The sequence below is a fragment of the Tauraco erythrolophus genome, chromosome Z (assembly GCF_009769465.1).
Source record: "Tauraco erythrolophus isolate bTauEry1 chromosome Z, bTauEry1.pri, whole genome shotgun sequence".
Lineage (NCBI taxonomy): Eukaryota > Metazoa > Chordata > Aves > Musophagiformes > Musophagidae > Tauraco > Tauraco erythrolophus.
This window is the reverse complement of record NC_141496.1, coordinates 44,694,388-44,722,362: the sequence shown is the minus strand read 5'-3', so window position 1 is coordinate 44,722,362 and position 27,975 is coordinate 44,694,388. Positions and strand designations below refer to the sequence as shown.

The 27,975-nt window shown below is 39.8% G+C and overlaps 1 protein-coding gene across 1 annotated transcript; it reads left to right on the top strand.

The window, feature by feature from the left end:
• Positions 1-290: 290 nt before the first annotated feature.
• UGCG (UDP-glucose ceramide glucosyltransferase) lies at positions 291-27,975 on the top strand. Its single transcript, XM_086629179.1, has 9 exons — positions 291-388; positions 18,096-18,237; positions 21,733-21,835; positions 22,740-22,841; positions 23,247-23,359; positions 25,163-25,341; positions 25,763-25,849; positions 26,266-26,455; positions 27,780-27,975. The coding sequence occupies exons 1-9, from the start codon at positions 291-293 to the stop codon at positions 27,948-27,950; spliced, it is 1,185 nt and encodes a 394-aa protein (XP_086485305.1). The 3' UTR covers positions 27,951-27,975.

Here is a 27,975-nt window from a genome sequence, read left to right as displayed (position 1 = left end):
GCTCGCCTCTCCGGGGCCAGCCGGGAACGGGGCCGGGCGGGGCCTGCGCCTGACAGAATAGGCAGGGGCGGGCGGCGGCAGGCAGCAGTCGGGCCGGCGGTGCCTTAGTGCGCGAGCGGCGGGCGGCGCGGAGGCCGCCGGGCGGAGGAGGAGAAGCGGCGGCGGCAGCGGCAGCAGGCGGCACCTCGCGGCACCTCGAGAGCCCGACGGCAGGCCGGCAGGCCGCCGAGTGACCCTCCCTTCGTTCCTGCTCCGCCACCGGCTCCCGCTCGGGCTGCCGCGCCCCGGGGATGGCGGTGCTGGCCCTGGCCCTGGAGGGACTCGCCATCTTCGGGCTCATCCTCTTCGTCGTGCTCTGGCTCATGCACTTCATGTCCATCATCTACACGTAAGCGCGGGCCGCGGCTGGGGGTGAGGGGTGGGGAAGGCGCCGGCGTTGTTCCCTCCCTCCCCCCACCCACCCGCCATCGCGCCGAGAGCGGCCCCGCCGCTGAGGAGCGGGGCAGGGGCCTCGTCCGCCGCCAGCGCGCCGCGTCCCCCTTTCTCCCCTCGGTGTGTCCGGCATGGAGAGCTTCCTCCTCCCTTTCCCGGCCGCAGGGGCGCACCGGCGGGCCGCCGTGTTGGGAGCGCCCGCGTCCGCCGTGAGGCCCGGCGCGCATCCCGGGGGTCGGGTCGGTCGTGAGGGCGCAGCCAGTACCCTGCTGTCGGTCACTGGGGAAAAAACCCTTCCCTGTAGGCTTCTGCCTCCCTCTTTTGCACCGCGATCTTTGCTCCTTTGCCTTCACCACTGCAAAAGGGAAGGCCGGGGTCTGTTGTGTGCTGGTGCACCTGTAAAGGGAGGATTTTCCACGGATGGGGTGGGAGACCAATGCGCACAGCAGCTATAAAATGTGCTTTTTGACTGTGCAGCGAGTGTACAGCACAACAGCCACACTGGCACGGTACCCTGTGCTGACCGGGCACAATCTCAGCTGTGCCTACACTTATTTTTTTGAGAAATCTTGGTAGTACTCGTAAAAAGAAGTGTGTATAGTGTGTCCAGGCCTTCTTGGATAACTCCAAGGGAAAATGCTTTAAGAGTTTGTGAGGAGTATTTGCGTTTTGGTGGCTGACAAACAAAGAAGATTCCTTGAACCTAGCCGAGGAATTGTCTGTGTATATGTGGGGAAAGGATTAAGAACGCGCACCTCTTTCAGGAGAAGACCATGTTTTTACTCTCTTAAATAGAAAGCCACTGTTGCATCACTACAGGGATTAGAAAATATCTGGATTTCTGTTTGCTTTACTTGTGCTTATCTCTGCTCAGTTCTTCTTGTTTCACATGCATCTGATAGGTATCTGTGATAAACCCCAGCCCTTGTTGAGATTTGCTTCTGCTGCCCTTGTTCATGGTTGCCTTGCTCTCTCTTTTTTTTTTTTTTTCTGTGAAATCACTTATAAGCTCTAATAATTTTTCTGTACTGTAGTTTGGATGTCTTTAGATCTTATATTTACTTGGATAATCACCCTCTTTCTTGAAAACTAGCTGTATGGGTTGTCATGGGCACAAATGACAGGATTTCAGTACTGGGGAGCTGCAAGGGTGCCTGGTGGGGGAAGAGACCATGGACTACTGTGGGCATAGATGGTTCTAGACAGCTTTGAAGCTGATGAAAACAGCCCGTCACATACTAAAAACATCTGTGTATCAGATGAGCCTGTGTGGTGCTGCTGCTTATAAATCTTTTAACAAAGAGCGGCAGCTGTGAGGGGCAGGAGACACAAATGGAGACATGGGGGAAGACATGAGAAGATAAACAGGAGAAAAAGGATGAGATACACTAAAAGACATAAGAGGAGAGAACAGAGGAGAACCAGAGGAAGGGGACATTGTTGGGCAGTCCATGCCACAGAAGCTGCACCCTCAAAGGCTACACAGTGGAGCAGAGACAGTCTTGTGTGGACTGTGGGCTGCAGGTAAGCCATGCCAGCGTGAGTATACGTACATCTGAAAGGACTGTGACCTGTGGGCAACCCGTACTGGGGTGAGGACACTCTGAAGGACTGCACCCTGTGAGCAGCCCAACCCTGGGGAGACTGCAGCCTGTGGCAGACCAATACTTGAGTAGAGGCTCTGCTGAAGGGATTGCAACCTGAATGTAAGTTGTTCCAGAGCAGGTACACCTGCTGGAGCAGAGTGACAGTTAAGAAGCAACCAGTGGTGGGGGAAAATGAGTAAGAACCAAGGTGTGGCAGAAAAACCATTATGCACTGACCCTCACCTCCTGCCTTGCCTTGCTGAAAGGCTTGGGAGGGCCTGCATGTAAGGAGCAGTGGAAATGAGCAGTTCAGATACAAAGGTAAGGAGGAAAGGTCTCTGACTGAAGCTGAGCCTGGGGAAGGAAGACAAAAGATGCTTCCTTGAAAGTTTGTCTTTTTTTTTCTCAATACCCAAATCAGTAATTAATTGTCTGTTAATTGGCAATAACTTAAAGTAAGTAGAATTCCCTGAGTTGAGACTGTTTTGCCTGTGACAATAGCTGGTGGGGAATGCAGGTAGCAGCTGGACCTGGTGTGGCCTGGGGCTGGAGTATTTGCGGTGGTGTGAAACTTGAAAGAGTTGTGGTTTTTGTTATTAGGAATTTGTATTGCAAGTGTAGGTATTATGTATGGGGAGTTAATGCAAACAATGTGTTAGCAGGTGAAAAGCTTGCCAGTTGCAAAGGGGATGGGTAAGGGGTGGTCTTGTCCCAACCTGTGAGAACCCTGGAGAAAAGTGTGCTTTCAGTAGGGCTCTCAAGGTACCATCTCAGCAGGTCCAGAGCCAGGAGCTGACTGTCTTTGTCAGAGTAGTGGGCTGGTGGTAATGGGAGTATTTAGTGTTCAGTATGAAAAGGTGCCGCTTGATTGGAGGTGGGCAGCTGTTAGCACTGAATAGCAAGCCATGCTGGGTTGGCAAGCTGTTGTGGAGGAGCTGCCCCTGTTAGTGATCTGTGGAAATAGGACTGCTGCTCCCCATAGTGTGACCATGCAGCTGCCCTTTGCTTGTAGTGAAAGTAAAGAAATGCTGAACCCTACAGAAACCATCCTAGGGAGATGTCCTTGCAGTGGCTGTGGTGGTGCTGGGAAACTGGAGCTGGTAGGATATAGCTGATGGCTGGAAAAAGCACTGCTTCGGTAAGTTTGGAGCCTGTGCTACTTGTAAGCACTGCCTGTGCAAGGGAGGAGTGATGTGGGGTTGTCTGGAATGGTGTGTGATGGAATGGCCTGGTCCTGCAAGTTAGAAACCCATGTGAAGGGAATTAGCAGAAGGAAGTGTTCGGCTGTGTTTGCTTCAACTGCTGGAGCACGTTTGTGGGGAAGAGACCCCAGATGGATGGTAATTGTTAATGCCATGGCCTGAAAACTTTGGTGGCTGGATGCTGTTACTAGTACCTCTCATCTCATAGAGACTGTTCTGTCCTGGACAGCGGGCACAGAACACTGCACCCTTTCCTAGACTGCTGAGGTATGAAGAGGTCTTCACTTAGATGGAAACTCCTTTTTGTGCCAGTGGGAGAATGTAGTGTTAGAGTAGAAATCTGTGATACTTGTCATATGCTGAACACTACTCTCACTGTACCTATTACAGCAAGTGAAGAAGAAAGATGAAACTATTTAGTCTTCCTGTTTTCTTTTTTATGGTCAGTATTGTTGGTTTAATATTTTTTAAACTCATCGGAGTAGGGGTTGTTTGTTCTTGGTCTGCATTGTCTAGCGATGCTGAACTGGTGAGCTGGAAGGGCTGATCTGTGCCATTGGAGTACTAAGATAATGTTGAAATATGTAGCAAAGCTGTTGTGGCCTAGGCAGTCTTCCTCCTGTAGTTCCCCGTTGGTATTTTAGGTGTTTGATTTAGCAAAATACTTAGAACGTATGTGAATTAAGTAGATAAATGGATTATTCAAGAAAACAAGCTTTTTCTGTCTGGAAGTGCTGTCAGCACTTGTCTAGGTTAAAGTCATGAAAGCATTTTATCTGTGTTGATTTGTGCTGTAATTGCTTTAAAAGGTGTAGGTTTTGGATATCTAAGATACAGGACAAGATTTCATTTGAGGAAAAACGTCTGTTCTTCCATATTGCATTTGCAAAATCTAGTTCTTGCCACCTCTTTCCCCTACTGCCCTTCCCTGCTTTGAGTGGTTTAGATGTTTAAATAAGTATAGTAGGATGGGTTAATTTCATACTCCTTTAAAATAAACAGGTGGGCTGAAGCAATGAAGTGCAAATACCCATAATGTTAAGCCAAGAGGCCAATCATCATAAATTGTCTAATGTATGTGATTATGAAATGGGTCTTGATTGGGCGTGCTCTTAGTAATACTGAGTCAGTGAAGTAAATGCAATAAACGTGGACCAAATTGCAGGTTTTTATAGCGAGTAATTAGATAAAGTATAGTTAGCATGTGTTGCTCTGTATAGTAAGGCTGTGATATGTGACCTGTTTGAGTTGCTGTCCTTTATACTCTACTTGGGACCTTGAATAAGACCCTTCCTTGCCTGCATATAGGCACTTCAATTGGAGTTGAGCCACCAACTTATCCAGTAGGAAGAGTTCAGTATTGGAGACTATCTGATATACTGACTCTGAGGCCATTTGAAGTTATGTAATTTTATGGGCAATTAAAATAAACTTTAAGAACTAAACCCAAATGTATGGCTGTATCTGAAATGGAGGACGGTGGGTATGATGTGCTAATAAGGAAAAAAATATTTATAGTCTTGGCTAAAGTGTTGCTCAGGAAACTGAGGGGTAGATTTTGGTATTTTAGCAGTCTATTAAAATAGTTATTTAATGATTCTTACTAACTTCCATTCTAAGGACGTGCAAAGAGCAGAACAGAAGTCTTACGAAATTGGGGGAAATGTTTAAAAAAAAAAAGCCTCAACAAAGAAAACCAAAAAACACCACATAACTAAAGCTGTTTTCTTGGGGTTTATGGCACTCTAACACATCTTATAATTCTGAATCACTGGCTAGCGAGATCTGTGGTAGTGGATTTGCCGTTTTATCTCTGTTTCAGAATAGGTAGTTCTAGTTTAATAATGATAGGAGCTTTCTGAATGTGGTGTGCCTCTTTCTAAAATAGCAGAGCTTGAAGATAATGCCTCACTTAAGCATAATCAATCTGATCTTGATTTCCTTACTGTGTCTTTGGTCTTTAGTCTAAAAATTAAGTAAAGGTATGTATTGCGAAGTTATTCAGGGACTGAGGAGAGGCAATAGAATTGGCTTTTAAGTGAAGGAAGTCAAATTCAGTCTTTGGTGACTTGCACTCACCATTGCCCCTGCCACAGTGTTCCTAGGAAATGTTCAGTAAATCCCTTAAGCTGTTTGTATCCTGCTGCTTCGTTTGCCTGGTCCACAAAACTGGACTTACAGAGTCATGTTCTGGTTTTGAGTCTCCATTGTTCTTGTTACAGTTGTCAGTGGCAATTCTAATTATAGCATTTAATGTAAATCACTTTCTTGAAGGCATCCACAGTCAGTTGATACTGAGGTTGTTCATTGTCGTGGTTCCCAGGTGTAAGTAGTAAGGGTAGTCCATGGCATTTAATTCATAAACATGTTGCTGGTTTTAGCTTTTTATTAAAATAGCTGAATAGCCTATAAGATATAGGAATCAACGAAGAAATAATGAGTTCTGCATTCCTGTGGCATTTAGATGTAATTGGGCCCATTGTGCCTTGTCTGCTGTGTGAAACCCAAGACTTTCAGAAACACATAAGTGTAATAAAACATCTGAATGTAACTAAAAGTAATTAATAGCCTTAGTGTAATGCATATGCACGCAAGGAGGAAATTCACTTTGCACAGATGCATAAAACTCAGGTTTCCTGAAGTACATCTGCAGTGTTGAAGAACTTTCTAAACATGGCTTCCAAGCCTAAACAAAAAAACCCTACATAGCTGATGTTTGACTTCTGGTTTTTAGCTGTGTAAAGTCATTTTCATCTTTTGGTTAATAATCTATTATTGTATAGTAGTTGTGACCTTTCATTCTTAAGAAAATAACAGTTCTGTTTCTCTTGGCCTTATTTGATTGTCATATCGCCTTGTTTTTCTCTTTGTCCCTCCCTTGCTGCTCAGTCCGTGATTTGTGTCCAGCCTTACCCTGCTGCGCTCTCTGACCTCTCCGCTTGTCTTCTGTCATCTCCTTTTGATGTTTTTGCATGTTGGTGGGGCTATCTCTTCCTTTGGGTTGTCTTATATTTTCCATTGTCAGTGTCTGACAGTAGATTGGCTTAAAGTAGCTGTTAAGAGCAGTAGTAGTTACTCAGTTTGCTATCGTAGGGTTGCATTTTCTTTGGTTTGTGGAAGTGCTTCAGGGGCAGCCTTGTCACAGATAAGAGCCAGGAGAGGATCTGGTGTAGATCTGATTTAAAAGGCGATCTTTAGAGAACTCAGCTGTTGCTATCAAGTGTTACCAGGCATAACTGAACTAATGTTTTGATGGAGATGATGCAAATGCTTGTTTCTGAGATTAGAGGTACCCTTCCCTCTTGTTCATAATCAAACTCAAACAGGAAACTGCAAAGTGTGATTGTACTGGAGCTTCTTCAGGAAGTGGCTGGAAGACGTCTAGCCCACACAGAATGCCATGTCTGTTCTTAGGTTTGTCTTCGTTCCTTAGTTGAATGTTTATTGAACTTGAACCACTTATGCTGAAATTTTCCATGCAGGCTGTCTACCTACGTAGCTGATGACAAGCCTGATGTAAAATGTTAGTAACTTTAACAGATCGTGATCTTGTATATGTGGAACAGGGAATGGAGCAAGCTCATGATCTGTATTAGCAATGTCTTTCTGCAAAAGTTCTTAGAGGATTAAAAGCAAGCAAAAAAAGACTTGGATGTTTGACCTCAATCTGGGACACTGGAGGAGCACGGAAAATTGGAAAGTTATCTGAGGCTTCTGTTTGATCTCGGTTACCGTTTTCATCACCCTACTCTCTCTCTCAGTAACCCTGTCTCCAGTAATCTGTGCATTGATAGACCGTACTTTGTGTAGAAACCTTAAGGTACTTGCTGTGAGTGTTACATCCATACATCTTGAGGGGTTGTTTTTACTCAGCAGTGAATGACAGCATTGTAGCAGAGGCAATCTAAAGGACAGCAATGCAAGGATATGAAGTCAGGCAGAGTTACTGGGGAGGAACACAGTAAAATGACAGGCTATGGGAACACGCAAGTGACTGAGACTTTAACAACTTAGAGATAGAGATGAGAGTTTTTCAGCATCGTAAAGAAAATCGGAGTGCTTCAGACTGGAGATGTCTGAAGGTTAAGTTTGAACCTCCTGCTCAAAGGTGGACCAAACTTCAGCAGTTTGCTCTACGCACAGTGCATAGATAGGATAATGATAGCTTATGGTAGAAGATGGAAGCTACTGCAGGGTTGCTAAGTTTGAGATGTACAGAATCATCAAGGGTCAATGCTGGGGCCAGTAGGTTTTGACATTTTCATTAATGACCTGGAGGATGAGACCTATCAGCGATTTTGCTGGCAATACAGAACTGGGAGGAGTGGCTGATAGACCAGGCAGGTGTGCTGCCATTCAGAGGGACCCAGACAGGCTGAAGAAATGGTCTGACAGGAACTTATGAAGCTCAGCCAAGGAAAGTACCAAGTCCTGCACCTGGCAGGAACAACTCCATGCATCAGCACAGGCTGGGGACTGACTGGCTAGGAAGCAGCTTGGCAGATAAGGACCTGGGAGTGCTAGGGGATGCCAATTTGACTATGAACTGCAATGTGCCTGTGACAGCAAAGAAAGCCAACAGCATCCTGGGCTGCATTGCTGGCAGGTTGAGGGAGGTGATCCTTCTCCTCTACACAGCACCAGTAAGGCTGTGTCTGGAGTGCAGTGCACAGTTTTGAGCTCGTCAGTATGAGAGATGTGGATATACTGGAGCAAGTCTGGCTTAGGGCTACAGAGATGGTGGTGGGACTGCAGCATCTGATGTACAAGGAGGGGCTGAGAGCTGGGACTGTTCAGACCGGAGAAGGCTTGGGGTACGGGGATGTCCTATCAGCATACCTTATCTTTTGAGGGGTGGAGGGGTGTGTGGAAGATGGAGAAAGACTCTTCTCAGTGGTGCCCAGTGATAGGATGAGGAGCCACAAACACAAATTCAAATGAAAGACTCTTATTTTAAACAAGACTGTCATGATTGAACACAGGAACAGGCTTTCTGGAGAGATTGTGGAGCCTCCATCCTTGGAGATGGGAAAGGCTGACTGGATCCCTGTGAGCAATCTACTCTAGTTAACCCCCCTTTGAGCCAGAGGGTTCCAGTAGCTGATCTCCAGAGGTGCCTTCCAACCTCTGTTGTTCTGTGGTTGTGAAAGATGGCACCCAGGCTGCTGCCTGGACTATTACAGAGTGACAGGCTGAGAAAGGGGTAGTCTGTAGGATGTAAATTGTGTATGTTGCTTATTTTAAACAAGTTGAAATTTACCTCACACTTGTGTAGTCACAAGACTTAAATTTAGGTAATCCTTAGGGAAAGATAGATCTTGAGAAGGCAGGAATTAATTTGAGTTATTTATACTAAGATTGTGGTTGAATGAGTTTCTGTATTACAAGAGTAATAATTAGGGAGAGCAAAACAGTGCAGAACGGAAATCTAAGAATGGTAGCAATGTGGGAGAAAACCCATAATGTTGGAAGCAGTTAGGGAAGGCCAGTTTTTTAATGGCATGTCAGGAGGATAAGATACAGACTATAAACTTTGGGGTGACTTGAATGATTTAACAGAATGCAAGGAACCAAAGCCTACATTAAAGGCTACCTAGGGTAGATTTAAAGGAGAGGGATTGTGTCGGAGTGGATGGTATGCTGATGTTGAGAGGAGGGAAGATGGTGCAATAGCTGTGATTTGTTTTTAAAGCCCACTTGTCACATCTGTTTGAGTGGTTTCTGTGGAAGGAGAAGACAGAAGACTCTAAGGTTTAGAATATGTAAGACAGAAATGAAATGGGTTGGGTTACTGGGGCACGTGGAGCTCTTGAAGGGCAAAGAAGCATCCCGCCTTGTATGTCAGCTGGAGTGGAAGAAAGTGAACAGTGGGATGAGGAAGAATACAATATTTTTGTCAGCTTTTGTCAGGACATGAAGATTTCAAAGAAGTTTAAAGAAGCTGAGGCTTTACATGAGCCATATTTCCATACGGGCATAGCTTTTGATTAAAGTGGGTGAATAGAGTGGTAGATGCTAATAAGTGACTTTAAAAATTAATTTGTGAAATTTGTCAGCACTGCTCAGTGGCATGCTAAATACGTAACTAGTTTTACTGGTTTACTAGAGCACACTTCAGTATTTGAGTCCATCAATCCTAGGGAATTGCATAATGCCAAGTAGTGGTGACCAAGTTCACTGGGATTTTTACATTTTATCTGAACTGAAATGAAGTTCTGTGGTTTTGACACTTAATATTGGTTTTGTGTTTTACTGAGACTATGGTTTAGAAGAAATGATGAATTACTTTGTTGTGATAAGTGTTCCGCTGTAGATGAAAAAAGCTTTTAATTTTGCTACTTGCAAGGTGAATAGTTTTGCATTTTCTTAAATATGTTGCTTTTGATAATAGTTGAAGACCTAGGCTACAATATACCTTCTCATAATTGGCCTGGATGAATTCATACCTTAATTCAAATTATTGAAGTTGTAGCATGCAATAGGAATAAAGGCATATTATTTATGCCTTTTTATTTAAATTTTTAAAAATCCATAAAAATATAAATAAATGTATTTAATTTATAGCAGATAGGTGGGGCTTAGTCAATGTATTCCTCCCCACAGAGCCTTTTCATTTTTTGGAAGAGTCTTTGGCTAGGGGAAGGATGTGGAGATAGTAGCTTTGGGTCCTGCCAAGGTCTGTCCTAGATCTACATGCTTTTCTAGGGACTTAACTCTCTTGTAGGGACCTATTCTCTTTCTCTAGGTCTCACTCTTTCCTAGACACCTATCCTTTTCCCCTAAGCCTGTGCTTTCGTAGGTCTATGCTTTTTCTCTAGGCATTGTTCCCTTACTGAAGATCAGCTGAGCAGGCTACAATAGTACTGAGCCTCATTATTAGTGTATTTACAACATCAGAGAGCAGGGCTCTATGAATACATATAAATAAAATTTCTTTTTAAAAATTATTTTAAAAATTTATTTATTTAAATATAAATCTATATTTATTTTAATAGCAGAAGACTTCCTTTATGCTTCTGTCCTTTGGACAAGTAAAGTAAAAATATGCTTACAAGTGTAGACAAAGATAGAAAGCCAAAGTGAAGCATTGTACTAAATGGAAGATTAGGACTGTCTTGGCAGTGCTACTTGTAACTTTTTGCTTTGGAAGTGTTGTATTTCTTAAAGCAATTTTTGAACAGGTGACAGTTGATAGGTGCTTCTAGTGGACCACTCTTCTAGTGGACTTCTAGTCCAATCTTCTAGTGACTTCTAGTGGACCAATTTCCCTTTTTAATGGAAATTAAAACAGTGGGATGACTATTAATCTCTCTGTGCCAATTTGTGCTAATAGTTGGTTTGGTCTGTTTTAGACCACTTGAATTATTGTCCTCCCTCTTCAGAAACACCTCTTTGTAAACCAAAGACTGTGTTTTGGTTTTCCCCCCTTGGTAGTGCTAATCTCAGCTTTGTCAGCAGCACAGTCCATGAGGAAGAATCTGTAAATGAAGCCAAACATTCATTTTTACGTTGTTTGTGAGTGTCATGTTTGTATTAGATGCTTCTCCTGAGGTCTTGATTCAGTGTGCCTGTATAGTAATGACTTCCCAGGGGACTGTTGCTTTGGTTGGATAATGAATAGTGTGCTATATGCACACCTTGATAGTCATAGAATAGTCAAGCTGCTGAAAATCAGATTTCGGTCAATGTACTGAACTTTATTGAGGAGTTACCCTAAGCACTTTCTTCTGAAATACTTTTTTAGCTTAAAGCAACAAATATTTTTCTTGCAAGCCTTGCTGAAGTAAGATTCTGGGTTAAAAGAGGTAGAAAACTTTCAGACTCATCTCCTTCTTAAGAACATATGTTTTGAACTGTTGAATGTTGATAGTAAGAGTAGCAACTGGAAAGTGATAAATTCTTCCTGCCTTCATCCTCACAGATCTCTAGGATGGGTAGTGGTAGGAGTAGACAGGATTTTCAGGCTGCTGGAGTCTGGGTTTTTTTGCTGCTTTTTTCCCCTACCTGCTGTACAGCATGAGGTGGTACAGTGGGTGATTGAAATACAGTGTCAAGGGTTGTACCTGCTAACCTTTTGAAATATTAATGTGGTGTTTAAAAATTAAGATACTCCACACTTCCTCTTAAGCATTTCTGAGATATATATATGTTTCATAACAACATTTCCAAGCAGGTTGTTTTGTGTAGTGGTGAGGGAGGTAAATGTGTTTTTTTAGGGTATATGAACAAGTGTTGTGTGATTGTGGTTAGTTTTTTTTAGACAGAAGACGGGTGAAATCTACCAAGTTAGTTTTTCTCCTTTGTATCTTTTGTAAATGTAATAAATAAATTTCTCTTCTGAAATGCCATCAAATATGGTGTTGAGTGTAGAAGCGTTACTTTAATATTTTCTTTTGAAGGACTTTTGTAATTGCTTTCTTCAGTTTCTGATGTTCCTTTTAGGAGACTTATTCAAGTTCTCCAAGTCATTTGCAGCATGAGGGCAGTGACACTGTCTTGCTGACAATTGTGTAGTCCAGCTAAGCTTTACAGCATTTTCTTGTCTCAACCAGGGGTAACAGGGCGTGGGACTGCATGTTAAAAATTGTGTGAATTGATGTTTGAGTAAGCATACTCAAACATCAATTTTGAAGCAAAAACATGTTTTGTATTCTGGAAGCACTTGCAGCTGAGTTAAATAAAAATGGCCTGTCATCCACTGAAAATTAAGAAAAAAAAATATTGCCATGGTGTCCGCTTTATGATTTGTTAATGTAGTTTCTGTTTAGTCATTAACGCAATTCTGTTACTGGTGGCTAACTGTTCTGGAAGCTTTTAGGGTGAAGAGACTGGAAAAGGTTGATGGGTGGCAGGAATCTTTGACACAAAGGAAGCAGTAAGAAGCAACCTGGGGTCTGTAGGAAGCACTTTATCTAATGTTTAGCAAATGCTGTGGTCATTTAAGATTGTAGCTTATTAAGTTAATAGGGCTGAGCTATTTTAATCATACAGATTTGCAAAATAAAAGTCAGAAAAACAAATTGAATAATCTCACAGCACGAATGTTCTGAAGCTTTGTGTTTTCAAAGATCCCATACTTAACATTGAGGGGTTGATCCTGTATAAAGAGCACTCTGTGGTTGGTTTATTTGGCCCAAAGTTACTGCTGTCCACTCGAGATGCTTTCATAAATAAATAAAACACAAATCATGCTGCATGCAGTTCTCTGAAGTTGCGTGACGTTTGTTGCAAGGAGTCTGTATCAAAAAGTGTTTCTATTTTCTATGCCTCAGTGGCTCTTGATTTGACGGTCAAAGGGATGATCCAAATCCCCTCCTACTCCTGCACCTTTCTAAACGTTTCTGCCATTCTAATCTGCCTTTAGTGGGCATGTGGGTACATGGTGACTCAGATCAGCAAGCTAGCTTTTTCTGTGGGATAGTCCTCTGTTTGATCAGCAGGCTGATCCAATTTACCTTGTGGCGCTGACTACTTTATAGCCACCAGTAGGCTGAGGGTGTGGGAAAGTAGAAACAGGGAATGAATTGCTATTTTGATGGCAGCCTGCAGATAGGCTACAAGGAAAAAACATGTATTCGTTTTAATGCTTACTATGATCCAGTAAAAGCTGCGCTGCCAGCAGCTTGCTGTGTTTTTAAGAATATTTCATTTCAGCTTGCTGAATTGTAAACTATCTAGGATTCGGACAGTAGAAGGGTTCTCATTACTTCAGGTTGAAGTACAGTCTGTTGTATGGGAGCTTGTTTGTTTCTCTTCTGTTATGCAGGTGTGGGGGTGGGGAGGGGGAGTAGGAGAGGAATTTCTAGATTAAAAAAGGGAGTGTTTGCTGGTTGTTAGTTGAGGTCTAAAGTGTTTGCTCTTTCTTCTTCCGGAAAGATAAGGTTTTTTCCCTACTTAAAATTCCAAAACATGTTTGAAAAGTTTAAACTTCCTCCTCTCCTCTCACTTTTAATAAAAGGCTGTATCAAGTTATGGATTGCATCTACTGAACATGATTTTTGTGATAACATTTGGAAGATGCTTCTTAAAGCATTTCAGCTGTGTGTGAAGATTTCAAATTCCAAGTGTCAAATAGCATTAAATAGGATTTCCACTGTTCTACATTGTATGATTTTGTCTTCTTTACTCGCCACTGATCAAACTACTACTTCCCAAAACTGGAAGAGCAAATTGATGTTTGGTTTTTGAGAACGTTTACCTTCTGAAAAATTGCAATGATTGTAATCTAGGTTTTCTCACTCAGTTCAGACTCAAGACCCTTAATTTCACTTTTTTTTTTGTTGGAAAAGCTTTGACTGTTGCTATTTTGGATCTTGTTTTAAGGTTTTTTTTAAAAATCATTCCCCTTACTCTCTGCTACCCATTGTGATTTCAGTGCATTATGTTCTAAGGTCCTTTTGGTTTTTTTTTTTTGTGTGTGGGATGTGTGTAGTGCAGGAGAAAATACACACTGAAAGTGAGTGAAACATTTGATCTGCCTTCTGCCCTTGGCTGGCAGGTGATGAAGCACTAACCAATTGCAGCACGCTTTTCAACATAAACTTATAGTATGCAAACAGTAGGATTACATTTTTTGGTTTTGTGGTATTTTGCAGGCATGCACAAACCTATGGCTGTTTCTCTGCTGGCAGACAGCCGCAAGAAGTTTGTACTACAAAATGGGCACTTGAATCTTATCCACCATTTCCTTTTCAGACTTGTCTGCTCCTCTCTATCTCTGAACATTTTATCAAGGCCAAGGGACATGTTAATTGTTTTTAATTACAATTGCTGTCATACTAAAAGTGACATTAGGCAAATAAGGGCAGGGAGCAAACTGTAAGGGAGTGAATGCTGTAAACGAAAACTGTGATGCAGAGTAGGTTGTGGAAGAGTTTTCAGGGGACTGACTCTAATTCTTGTTTCTAGAGTAGTGTGTTGTGCCCCTGCTGTTTACTTTGTGCTCACGGTGGTCCTTGTCTGACTCCATGGTGAGTGGACATATGCAGCTCAACCGTGGGCACCTCAGCTCTTGTGGAAGCCCACTGAAGCCTGAGGAGGAAGGAGATTCTATTCCTCCTCTTCAATGATCTTGACAGCATGTTCACAGTCGCCTCGTTGAACGTGCTCTGAAGCTTCTTGCAGCCTTCCCTAAGGTGCCCTAACTCTAATTTGGCAGAAGACAACCTGAAGTGGGAGGGAAAAACCCAGACTGAATTTTATCTTGAGAGAGTTGAAGCAGGATTGTATGGGCTTCAGTACTGGCATGATGGCTTGTTTGGCTGGTGTTGATGGCAACACAGAGGAGAAGGAACACTGGGGGCTCTTTGCTGCTAGCGAAGCTGCATGACTGTCTTGCCACATCCTTTCAAACAGTGTACTTGCTGAGTTAAACTGACATAATGCTAACATTACAAGTGGGGTAATAGTTATGTGGTGGTTTAAGTATTTCAGCTAGGTCACTGTGGGATCAGATGAGTGTCAGCACCACTCAGAAGCACAGCACAGCCCAGAAAGAGAGGGGAGAGGAGGAAAGAGAGTGCCTCTGAGCAGTAGTCTGTGGTTAAACTGGTTCAGCTTCACTGGGGTAGGGTGGAATGTTGGAAACAAGACTAAGGTGTTTAGCACTTGCTTCAAGAATAAGTCTGTCCTGTGGCCACAGGTGATGTTGGCTTTTGTTTGATCTGTTTTGCAGTTTTCGAATCTATCTGAAGTCTAGGAGGTCCCTAAAAAGGAGTAAGAGTGTAGTAGGCCTCTTAATTTGATACAGGTTAGCAAGAATTTATCACGTAGTATACTAGGCAGTGATAACTCAATAGCTTGGATTTTGTCTTTAGGAATACTTTTTTCCTTGGCTGAGAGAAGAAATCTAGGTTACAGTTGTTTCTGTAAGTTAGTTATTATCATGTTAAGAAACTAAGGTTGAGAAAATTTTGCAGATGCCTCCTACGTGATATAGGATAGTTGAACTATTAGGTGAACTTCACCCACCTATGTATACCAGCACCTGACTGCTTAGAAGGAATTTGTTTCATTACCTAGGGATTGCAGGCTGACCCATTCAATATATGTAGGTGCAAAAGTGCTTATAGTTAACCTGGTTACTGGTCTTTCACACACAGGATCTGAAAATGCCTTTAAATAGTGCTCTGCCAGCATCTGTTTCAGAGCTCAAAGTTGTTACACATTCCTTGGTGTAGTTTTTTTTTCTGCTACTTACAGCGTTACACAGAGGTAGAAAAAAAATGTATTAAGCAAGTACACCTGTATAGTTAGTGGTTTTGACTGCTTTGGGCTAATTTCAATGCAAAATAATATATAATATTCTGTACCTCATAGAAACTTTGTTAAAGGATTGCTTTCCTTTATCGTTCTGAATTTTACATGTCATACCTGCTCCATGGCAATGAAGGCCACTGATCACGACACCTCTCAGAACTGAACAGCTGTAAGCACACGTTAGTGCTCAAAACCAGAAACTTACTGTTTCATCTTACCTCTGCTTTGGAGACTTTAGTGCATGTTCTGTAACACACAACTTCATTTAGAACAAACCTGCATCAACAATGTCAGTGTTGTTTAAATTTAGTCTATTTTGACTTCCGTGTTAAATATTAGCTTTAACTTGAATATTGTAACTTGTTTTTATAATGCTTGATCTGTTTCTCTGGTGATGGTCGGTTTTTAGTTGTAACATTTTAATTCTTCTCCAGAACATGCCACTTCGCAAATAGCCCTTCTCAGTCTAAAATGATCTGGTTTACTGTTAATTTGCTCTTGCTCCATGGAGTGTAACAGAGCATTGCAATTACTGGTGTGGAAATTGGTTTACCCTAGTGTCACAATAACACAGTGCTTTCAGGAAGGCAGGCTGCTGCTTTTGTGCAGCCCAATGACGAGAACATGGATTGGAATCTTATTGTTGAGATAGCACGTCAGAGACAGACTTACTGTCTAAAGTCTCTCTTACTGCCAAAAGTCTGTGTATGATGTTTCATAACTGAATAGATCCTGATAATGCTGCATGCCTCATTTGCATGTTTTCCAAGGTTTCCCTCTTTTGCACTATGTGTAGGCTTTTCTTTATGTAATTCGATCACCTGCATAATCCTGTGCATTAGCATGGTTTGTAATATGATGCCTTGCAAGATTCTGCAGTTTTATCATTTGGTGGTTATTCTTTATCACAGTCCTGCCTCAAGTCTGTTTTTACCCTTTGTCTCCTTACCTTTTTCCATTTACTCTGCCACTTCCTTCTCATTTCCTGTTCATCAAGACTTTTGCCTCTGTACAAAGCTATGTGCGTTGCTATCTTCTGATTTAAATGGAGTACTTTTTTCTCCTTGCATTATCTACCTTTTGTTTCTCCTGTTCCAAGTTGCGTTCTTGAGACTCTCCCTTCTTATTGGCACTAAAGCCCTTGTTTGCTGTTAAGTTTGTGAAAATTGGTAAGGAAATGTTTCTCTGTTTGTGGTAACTATCACTTTTCTTACTTTGATCTAACTGTCCTTTGGCTCTTAATTGTTCAGCAAGAGTATTTCAGTTGTCCTCTGCAGTGCCCAGACTTGGACTCAGTAACAGTACAAGGACATGATCTGCTTTGTCCTTCTGTCTTTTTATTGAGCCCATTGTTTATTCACAGTAACAGCATTATGCCACTGGTGTCCAGCTGCAAACCTGCCTTAAAAGAGCATGCTGGGGAGCGGGGGGCTGATGAGGTAAAAAATGTGATGTCACTGTACCATTTCAGGAAAAAATAATTCTAGAGAACTACTAGAATCTCCTCTTAGTGGAGCTCCTTCATAGTTCAGTAATTTCACTGTGTCAGACACAGTCTTCAGGAGCATGCTTGCTAGGAGCTTGACTTTCTTTTTACCATTTAATCAGGATGAAGCACTTCATAAAGCAACCTTATTCCCTTTTTTGGTTTGTTGTTTTTTGAGGCAGCATCTTCTACATTTTAAAGCATGACAGTTTAAATCAAGAATCCATGCTGTTAGGTACATGCTGCAATAAAACACTTTCAGTCTGGTTACTACGCATGTTAGAGAACTACAGCATGCAGTATATACACTAATTTCCGAATTTTAAGTTTCAGCAAATAACTTTTTCTCTAGTTATTTAAGTTATATATATATTTACATGATGCAAATTTGATTGTACACTGACCTGTGAATCTTTCAGAATTTGATTTTGTGTTCATTCACACAGGGCTGTAAGAGTAAACATTCATGTCAGTGAGTTGTGACATGATCGTCAATTTCCCTTGTATAGTCATTGCTGAAATACTAGTGACTGTTTGGAATCGTGTTCTCAGTTTATCTGTGCTGCTGATTCAGCCTGATCTCCAGTTTCTAGGATTTTTATATTACAGTTGATTAAACCTTATCCATTTCTTCAAGATGTTTGTTAACAAATTGATCAGTAGGATCAACTGTTTTCCCTGTGCTTTCAGCTTGCTCTAAGTTTTGCATAACTTAATGTAGGAAAAAGCCCCTGACCCTTTTCTTTTTTGCTCTGTTTACAGTAAATTTTTTTGTGATTATCCTGTTCAATACTACTAGTTTTAGTGCTATGGAGGAAGGCAGAAGGATCTTGTCCTGTGCAACTTGAAAAAAGTGATACTCGTTCAAAATGCATAGTGCAAAATGCATTAGTCTGAAATGTGTAATAAGCTGAATAAGGTTGAATTTAACCTACAAACAATGCTAAGATTTTTTTAGGCATTGTCTCTGACACATCAACTGTCAGATATAAAAAGAGCTGTTGTTTCTACAACCAAAACTAATAATTTGCAGCAATTTTAACGCCCAGGCTTTCTCAGTTCTGACTGTATTTGGAATGGAATTCTCTAGCATATTTTCTTTGTGATGGTATATGTTGTTTCTCTTTACAGACGCCTCCACCTCAATAAGAAAGCCACAGAAAAACAGCCATATAGCAAACTTCCTGGTGTTTCACTTCTAAAGCCGTTGAAAGGTGTGGATCCTAACCTGATCAACAACTTAGAAACCTTCTTTGAACTGGATTATCCAAAAGTATGTATACATTTAGTGTGTTTTTTCTTCCCATGCCTCCAAAAGTCATATCAGGAGCTTGGGCTAGAACTGTGCAGCTTGATTATGTCTTGGATTGTCCTTCCTTCCACAGCAAATGAATAATTACATGTTTTACATGTTACAAACAAAACTTACTCTTTTTTAAAAATCAGTCTGTAAAGGAACATGACCGAGGCTTAGGGATGAAACATACTCTACACTTCACTAAGATTTGTTTAATCGTTATTCCTATATTGTGGTGTGTATAGCAGTATGAAACTCTTTAATCTATAAAAGATTGTTTGAGAGGCCAGACACTCTCCCCAGTTAACTACTTCTCTGCAACAGATCCTCTGAAAGAGAACACTTAACTCATAGCCTGCAACTTGCTGGTGGTTCTCACTGACGGCTCATCTAACAAAGAATTGCTTGGTGATGAGGTGGTGTACCTCACCGGTTGTTGGTAGGTAGAGTAGTCTCCAAGCTGCTTATCAGTGTTGTGAAACAAGTAACTAATAAAAGCTTACCTGTGCTGTTGAGCTCTGTTTGACTTTGTAATGTAAGTGATAATTCTGTCCTTGCTCTAAGGAGCTTACAACTTAAAGGAGGAATCTGCAAATGCTTGCTACACTGTTCACGATTTGGTGTATGCTTCTATGGGTGGCAAAAGGACTACGTTTTCCTTGTAATTTACTTTTTATGAAAAAGTCTTTCTCATTTCTTCTCAAAACTGCTTCTGACACTGCTGCTTCAGTTGTAAAAGGTCAAAGGTACAGATAAGCTGTAGAGTGAGTTTCCTTTCTGACTGAGAGCTTTAAACTTACTCTTAAGTAGGCAGGGTAAAACAAAAAAAACCCCTCACCATTTGGAACTTATTAGAAGTTGGATAGTTTTTCTGTAATGAAGCTTGGGGCCTTTTGAAAAGCTTCAGGCGTGAACATTTGAATCTCTTTTGACTCAACAAAAGCACAATGAAGATTGTGTGGCCAAGATAAGTTTGAAGTATACTTGAGGCATGCTGTGTGTGCCAATATTGCAAACAATGCAAAGAAGCTGCAACTATATCTTAAGCTATTTTATGACTATTCTGAGCATCAAAACGTGGCTGAAAAATTTGACTAAAATAGGATTTGTCTGAGAATTTAGAAAAACAATTCTGCTGGATCTTGCTTTATGAAAGATAGTCTTGACACTTACTATAACTTATACGTATGGGTGGAAATCTTAAAATATCGCTACTCCACAAATCTGAATTTCAGATAACAGTAATGACAATCATGTTTTACCCAGGGACGGTGAAAACAGATATGAATGTTTCAATTTACTGGGGCACAGATTATACACTACAAGCAAGATCCCAAAACTGTTTGAAAACACTGCTGTACAATAATTACCAAAGAACAACAGTGTTGCCTGGTAGTCAAAATTCTGCTGTCCAGGGAAAAATTATTAGGAAAGAACTATCTTAAACTTTTTCCAGAGAAGCTGAGTTCAACCTGCAGTGATACTGATTCTCTGATATTCTTCTGTGATACCTCATGTGTGAAATAATCTTATCTTGCATAGAAGCCAGTTATGCAGCTTAGAAACTGCAGGACTTACTACATGTAATTGTTATCAGTGAACAGTTCTTACCTACTGTGCATATTGTAATTTTGACGGAAATCTTTATATTCACGTTATGTCCAAATGAACCTGACTGTAATGCTTATAATCATCTTTGAATTTCTTCTGCTTTATTCGTACATTTTATAGTTCTTTGTTACTGCATACAAAGGTTACTGCATACTGTGCGTTTTTCTGTTTTCAAATATTGCAATGTCAGTTATTGGTATTTCCAGTTGAATTTCTTGGAGAATATGTATTTAGAAGTGTCATTGCAACTGTGGACTGAAGATTACTTATTTAATTACTGGCAAAAATAGTTGTCTTTTTACATATTTAATTGGGTGAGCGATAAGAAACTGCGTTTCTCGGTGATTTCTATGGTGTTCATGCTATCAGGATTGTTCTGTTGTGGTGGAAGGACCTGTCTGCTTAATGGGGCAGGTCTTTTACCCTTTAAAATCCCATTTTCCATGCTGGTAAAATGATAGGAATCAAATACTGCTCACTCTTTAGGCAAACTGGCTTTGAATTTGCCTTCTGAGAGGTAGAGATGTGTTTGTCTGATAGTTTGTAGTGCTAAACCAAGTCTTACCAACTCCCGTTTAGTGGTTAATGATTTTAAGTTTCCATGATATTCTGGATGCAGTTAGTCATTGGACTCTTTTGTGTTTAACAACATCATTTTTTTCTTGAAAGAATGTACTTTTTTAACTTAATATCTTCTATAGTATAAAATACTTCTTACTGAACAAGAACATCAGAGATTGTCATCATTGAGCGCACAGGCAGCTTTTGAAGTTCGGATTAGTTTTTGCTTAAGTAGTTTTCTGAAAGTAAATATTCAGTGGTATGATAGAATAATACTAAGGGAGAATAAGAACTATTTTGATCACTTCTTGGGACTGTCATTTACAACTGCTAGATCAAATGAGGTCCAAGAAAATTATTTTAGTGAGATTGAATTTTTAAATCTTCTACTGTAAAAATGGCTTCTAGGTGTCTTGATCAGAAATTTGCATTTTCTGAATTTTATTCTTTGGATTAGAGCTCTAATATCTTGTTGTAATAGTTCAGTAATTTTAATAGGGAGAGAGGAAGGCTGTATCAGGTAAGGAGTGCTCAAGGAATTTAGTGATAATGCAGAAACTGAAATGCCTCCATCAAAGCTTGCAAAGCTGTCTCAGTGTTGACTGATTCTTAATGCTGTTTCCTCACCCACTCTCTGTAGCTTATGTGTAACGAGCATGTACCTTGATTGCTGAAACAGCAAGTTTTCCTTTGCTTCTTTTTGATATTTTTTAACTGTTGTTCTATTAACGAGGAAAGCGCATGTACATGTTCCTGAGCTTAGCTTTATTATACCATTGAGTGTACATATACTGGTCTCTGTGGGTTCTTCCAACTCTGTTCTGCATATGCATCTACAAAGTAAAGGAGAGGAAGGTGTAGTTCAGAGGTATGCAGTCAAGTGTATTGTAACATCATTCCTCTAAGATTTTTTGTGCTGTAATTTCATTGAATATAAGATTGTTCACATATGAATCTTAAAATTTTTATTTCTACTTCTATTTTTGGATTTACCTTCTGTACCAGGATGTCTTGCTTCATACCTAATAAAAACCCTCTGATAACAGAAAAATTGGTGTTCTTTAATACAAGAGTTTATTAGGTTACAGACTTGATTCTTTTTTCACAAGTACTTGGTTGTGCACTAAAAAATAGTCTTATTTAGCTGTAAGACAACCTCCTTGGTTTTATTTTTAATTCTGTAACAGTGATCTTGATTTGTTTTTTTCAGTTTGGTACACTCTTAAGCTTTATTCCTTAGACCACACTGATATTGTGTTTAAATATATGTGTGTACGTTTACATTTTTGTTTCTACTAGTATGAAGTACTACTCTGTGTACAAGATCATGATGATCCAGCTGTCGATGTGTGCAAGAAGCTCCTTGGCAAATACCCGAATGTTGATGCTAGACTGTTCATAGGTAAGCAGTGCAACTCAAAGGTGAGACTCTTACTTGTGAAATGTTTTTAAGTCTTCAACTCCATATACAGTATTCTAAAATAGTCATCTTGTTCAGCCCATGCTGGTTCTGTAGCTTAATCATCTGTTTGGGTTAAAGAAGTAAGTTTGTAGTCACAATCTGAGATATCAGTCCAAAAAAACTATAGGAAGAATGATTTATGCAACCTCTGCTACTTTTTCTTTCTAAATCTGAAACAGCAATTTAAATTCTGTCTTTGCACTGAACTAAATGTGAAGGAGTTGTGTCTGCATTTGAGCTTGAGGTCCTGTAACAATCCTTTTTCATCAGCTTAAACTTTAGGGCTCTTTCTTCACTTTACATTTGAATAAGAGGAGAGAAGGAATATTAGAACTAGGTAGTAGGATGTAAGAATATTAGAACTAGGTAGTAGAATGTAGCTTTTTTCTCTGACACTAAACAAACAACCATTTTTGTCAGTTAGGAGCGAAGTGTGTCTCGCTTTGTTCAGCTCCTTTTTCATTTTTCTGCTAGAATTACTGTAGAGTATAACAATCATGATCAGTAATCTTAAGAATTAAGAGAGAGAGCATACTTACAGAAGGCAGTGATAAACTTTGTAGTTCTAGTGCCCTTTTAATTACACAAACCCTGCTGTTTCGAGGAAGCCTTTAAGTATTTTTTCCTTTTAGTTCTCTGCATAATTGTAGTAAGATCTGATATACAGAAGTGAAGGAATACTTAAATTTTTAAATCCTTTTCATAAAAGTGGACTTTAAGAATTGATCAGTAAACACTTACTATTCTAAATATTAGAATACTTACTATCTAAGTATTTTGGGTATTGAGTTTGAATTCTAAAAAACCCTCTACATTATTTGTGTATGATGTCTGTATTTTTTAGGTGGCAAGAAGGTTGGCATCAACCCCAAGATTAACAACTTAATGCCTGGCTATGAAGTTGCCAAATATGATCTCATATGGATTTGTGATAGTGGAATCAGAGGTAGGGGTGTGTTGTAATGTGCTGACTGTTGTATTGCTCTTACTTCCTGTAAACAAGCAGTTGTTGGAGATTATTTTGACTGAGAATACAAATAGAAATGAAAGTTAGGAGTCTTGAAAAAATATCTTCATGATGTAAAAAGTATAATCTCTAATTAAAGGCGAAAATCCCATTTAAAAAATACTGTTCAAACTGTTTCCATTGTATTTGTTGCTGATCATAATAATTATGTTAATCACTATTATTATTATTATTATTATTATGAAACTGTGTTGCTCCAAAATACTGCGCATCAAAGTTTGTGCTTTTGATATTGGTAATAGTGTGAGAATTAGTGTCTTTATACAGCAGCCTGCTAATGATGCAGTTGCTCAGTGAACTGTCTTTTTCTCATTTGTCACCTAGTAACGCCAGACACACTGACAGATATGGCCAATCAAATGACTGAAAAAGTAGGCTTAGTCCACGGGCTTCCCTATGTTGCAGACAGACAGGGTTTTGCTGCTACCCTTGAACAGGTGAGTGCAATGTTTTGGGTTTTTTTAGCAAGACCTTGCTGATTAAAAGTTGTATAGTGCCTCTTGTAATTTTTGAGTGAAGAAATGTTTATTTTCAGCTGCAGTCACGCTTCAAACTATCTAGGATAACTCTTAAATGCTCCAAATTTCTACTGTGGTGCTCTGAATGTTGATTCATAATTTAAGTTTACATTGCAAGCAATAAAGATTACAGAATGAAAACTGTAGCTTTTTTGAAAAAAAACTTATTAAAATGGAAGAACTCTTTCTAGTGCTTAGTCAGAAAAGGCCATTAATTCTATTTTGGTGTCTGAAAAGGAGCACAGAAACAGCCATGACAAGTCAAAGTCCAGCTCGCACAGTGCCTTATTTCCAGCAGGGGTAATAGGCAGAGCCTCGGACAAGAGTAGAATGGCAGCAAGGCTTGTATCATGCTGTCCTGTAATACCATCTCAACTTTCTGCAATTTTCAGCTGAGAGACTTCCTGAGCAGGAAGTAAACTTGTATAGTTACTAATCCTCCATATACTAGTAAGAACAGATTTCTGACATGAACTTTTCTACTCTTTCTTTGAGTCTGTATAGACTTTTGAACATCCATAACTGTCTTTACCAGCAGGTTCCATGGATTTAGTGTTACAGGAACCACCTTGTTCGCTCTGACCCTTGTTCTCTACTAGTGCTATTTCATGTCTCCTAATACTTGTTTTGGAATTTGGTGGGTTCCTATCCACCATCTTCATATCGCTCATTCTGTCCTATTCTCCCATCTCTTCTTTCTCAGTAAGTTCTCTTTTGTAGAATGAAGAGATTGAGTTCTCTTGTTTGTTCCTTGTGTCTCAAGACAGGTAATTTAGTCAGCCATCTTTTATTCTAAGCTGGCATGTATATGGCATTTTGGCCCCAAGGCTAACTAATGTGTGTCAAAGGCAGAAATGTGAGAGATGAAAGTGCAGTGAAATTCAGTACTTCTGCATTGCATGGAGAGAGGGCAGCTCGTGTGATTTTTTTTTTTTTTTTTTTTTTTTGTTTTGGTGACGCAGTCTGAATTTCCTCTTAGAAGAGAAGAGCAAGGAGCTATAGTGGAAAGCTCTTAGTACTGCTACGTGCTAAAGTAGTGAGAATTACAGTTCCTGCTTCTGTATTCTGGAAGAGCTTTTTGGTTCCAGATTGGTATACTGCAAGAAGAGCATGCCTTTTCTTGAATGAGTTACTGTATTTGTCAGACCAGTGTGAAGCCCATCATAGGAAGAATAGTAGTGAGAGGCACTAGCACTCATTCTCACCATCTCTTTATAGAACACTCCTAACTTTAAGTTATTGACTCTTGTAAAAAGACTCTTGCACAATCTGAGTTTTTTGTTTGCTATTTCTGTTTGCAAGTGCATTAAGTAAACAAAATTCCTCTGCTTCTGTACAACAATGTAGTAAGTTTCTAAGAACATGCATGCAGTAATGCAGTTAATCTTTACAAGAGGAAGGAGTCAGCATGTCTCTTTTATCACAAAAAATGTATTAATCCTTGTGATCAGTAAGTTATTGAATGGATTTTAATATATATATTCCCTGAAGTAACCTCAATGAATTAGAAATTAAATACCAAATGAAATATGGTGGTTTAGTATGTGAATTCAAAACCTGCTCATGGATTTGTAAAAACACAGCCAATATCACTACTAGATTTCTCAGATTGGTGGTAAAGATCTTTCCAAATATACCATCATAATTGGTGAAAAAGTTGTCAGTGAGTAGTACTTGCGTTAATACATATAGAGTTTTAAAAGCCTTATTTTGTTTTGGCAGGTTTATTTTGGAACTTCACATCCAAGGTCATATATTTCAGCCAACTTAACTGGCTTTAAGTGTGTAACAGGAATGTCATGCTTGATGAGGAAGGATGTCTTGGACCAAGCTGGAGGACTGATAGCCTTTGCACAATATATTGCTGAAGATTACTTTATGGCCAAAGCTATTGCTGACCGGTAAGATGACTGAAGCAAACTTCTAGCTTTAAGTGCAATTTAAATCTCTTTTTTTTCTAAACACGTGGTACATATTGTAAGCATAAGTGTTCAGGCCAGCTTCGCATGTATACAGCAAACATGCTTATGTGTGCTTTGTCCTATCAATGTAGTCTTTTAGAAATAATTAAGCCCCGTGACTGTCAATTCTTTTTGGAAAAAAGTTGGAGAACTTGGTTTAACTATTATTCAAGTGGCATTTGCTCTTTTCCAATGAAGAGGCTTTATAAAATACATTAAGTTTTGCTTGCACCCATTGTAATAATATGGCGCATTGACCAAAAACTATTCAAGACTAATAAAATTCTTGGGTATTTGTTCTGTAATTGGTTTTTGCATCTCTTATTTGCATGTATTTTATAACAATATATTTACTTTTCAGGGGCTGGAAATTTGCAATGGCCACACAAGTTGCAATGCAAAACTCTGGTTCATATTCCATTTCTCAGTTTCAGTCCAGAATGATCAGGTAAAATATTAAATTTACTTTGTCTCTCACTCACACCTGTCACCTGCTTCTGATGTGGGTAACCTGATAATAAGAGGGAATACATTTTCCAAGCTAATTCGATCTAATGTCCAGAATGCACAACTTGATGCATGATTCTTGTTAGTGTTGGGAGAGACACTGACTTTCCACAGAAGTAGTGACTGATAGAAGTATTTTTTAAAGCTTAAAAAAAAACCCCAACTTAGTAACTATTAAACGCTATGTGCAGTATCTTTGAAAGGGAGAATTTTTGCAGTATTTTATTTGGAGGTGTAGATTAAATAAGATTAAACTAACATTGTCAGAAAAGACCATGATGACTCCTCATTGGATGAGGTGGGGGAGGAGGACGTAAATAATAATGCATACTCAGAACTGATCTGTTTCTTTTCTAGGTGGGCCAAACTGCGAATTAATATGTTGCCTGCCACAATAATTTGTGAACCAATCTCAGAGTGCTTTGTTGCCAGTCTAGTTATTGGATGGGCAGCTCATCATGTGTTTAGATGGGATATAATGGTATTTTTCATGTGTCACTGCTTGGCGTGGTTTATATTTGACTACATTCAACTAAAAGGTGTTCAGGTACGTGGCTTCGTTTTTTTTATCTACTTCAGCAAAAAGTGAAGCCTTATTATAACAACAAAATAACTTTCTTGACATCAAGAAATAACAGATCAAATCCTGTTACTTCTCAGTTTTCCAGCTTCAATTACAGTAGCATGAAAAGGAGTAAGTATATTTGTTTGTAATTTTGTGTTCTATATGCACCTCCCTCTGCCTGGGCTCTGAAAGTTTGCGTATCTGTCTCCTAATCTTCATGTTTCCAGTCTGCTCTACCTAGGCATATCCAGAAGTTTTTAAGCTTTAACAGTACAAGAACAGCTGCTTTGTGGGATTTTATGTTTTTTTTATCTTAGTTGTCTCTGTCTTGTTTTTGTTGAGGTGCATATGTACTGAGTACCTTTTTCTTTATTTTGGTAATAATGGACTTACAGGACAGCTGTAGCCTACTTCTAAAAATAAAATCTTCCCATCACTAGAAGTGAAGCCTCAAAAAAACTTTTAATATAGAAAGGTGTCACAAATCAGAAAAACATTTGTTCTTCTGATGCTGTAGGAGCTATTTAGACTACTTTCTGCTGTGACCATATTCCATCTAAATCTGATCCATAATTACTTGTGTATTCAAACTAATCAAATAGTTCTCATCACCCTGAAAAATATTCTTTTGGTAGTCTTAACAAATACTGGACATAAAAAAAGGTTAGACCTTGTGTTGATTCTGTAGAACTCAGAACGTCGGTTTAACAGTCACGTTTCTGATTAGTCTTCTCACCATGAACAGCATGTAAAAGGGCTTTGTGCTCACTCTTCCTCATCTGAAGCCTCTTCAGTTTCCAGCTCTTCATGTAACTGGAAATTCTCAAAGGAGCAAAAAATATAGAGAGGCTATAAGCTTTTTTCTTAGTCCCATTTTTCCTATGCAATAGGCCAAAGGCTTGCTTATTTGAATTTCACTCCTCTGAGAATGTGCAGGAGTGTTCTGTCTAGATTCTGTTCTTCCGGGGTCTGTGGCAAAACGCCGGTGTCTACCTGAACAGTTTTACAAAACCTGTAAAAGAAAAAAGTGAAATTGTCACACTTTTCCTTGCCTTTTATTCTATGTACAAGTCTCTTTTCAAACCTTCTGGGTTATTCTGCCAGGCTCCTCGTGTTTAATATGGGTAATCATATCTTGAACAAGAAAACATTCTTGGCTTATAAAAAAATATACTGTTGATATGTAGATTTGTATAATAAGCTTTAGAATAGATGTATCGTAACAAATGTTTTAAATTACTTTAAAATTCCTTTTGAATAATCAATATGTTCAGTATGTTTAAATACTTGTTTTTTATATTCCTAGGGTGGTGCTCTGTGTTTTTCGAAACTTGATTATGCAGTAGCTTGGTTCATCAGAGAATCCATGACAATTTATATTTTTCTATCTGCTTTGTGGGACCCTACTATTAGCTGGAGGACAGGACGCTACAGATTACGTTGTGGAGGCACTGCAGAAGAAATTCTTGATGTATAGCCACAGCTTTGTAACTGTGAATGTC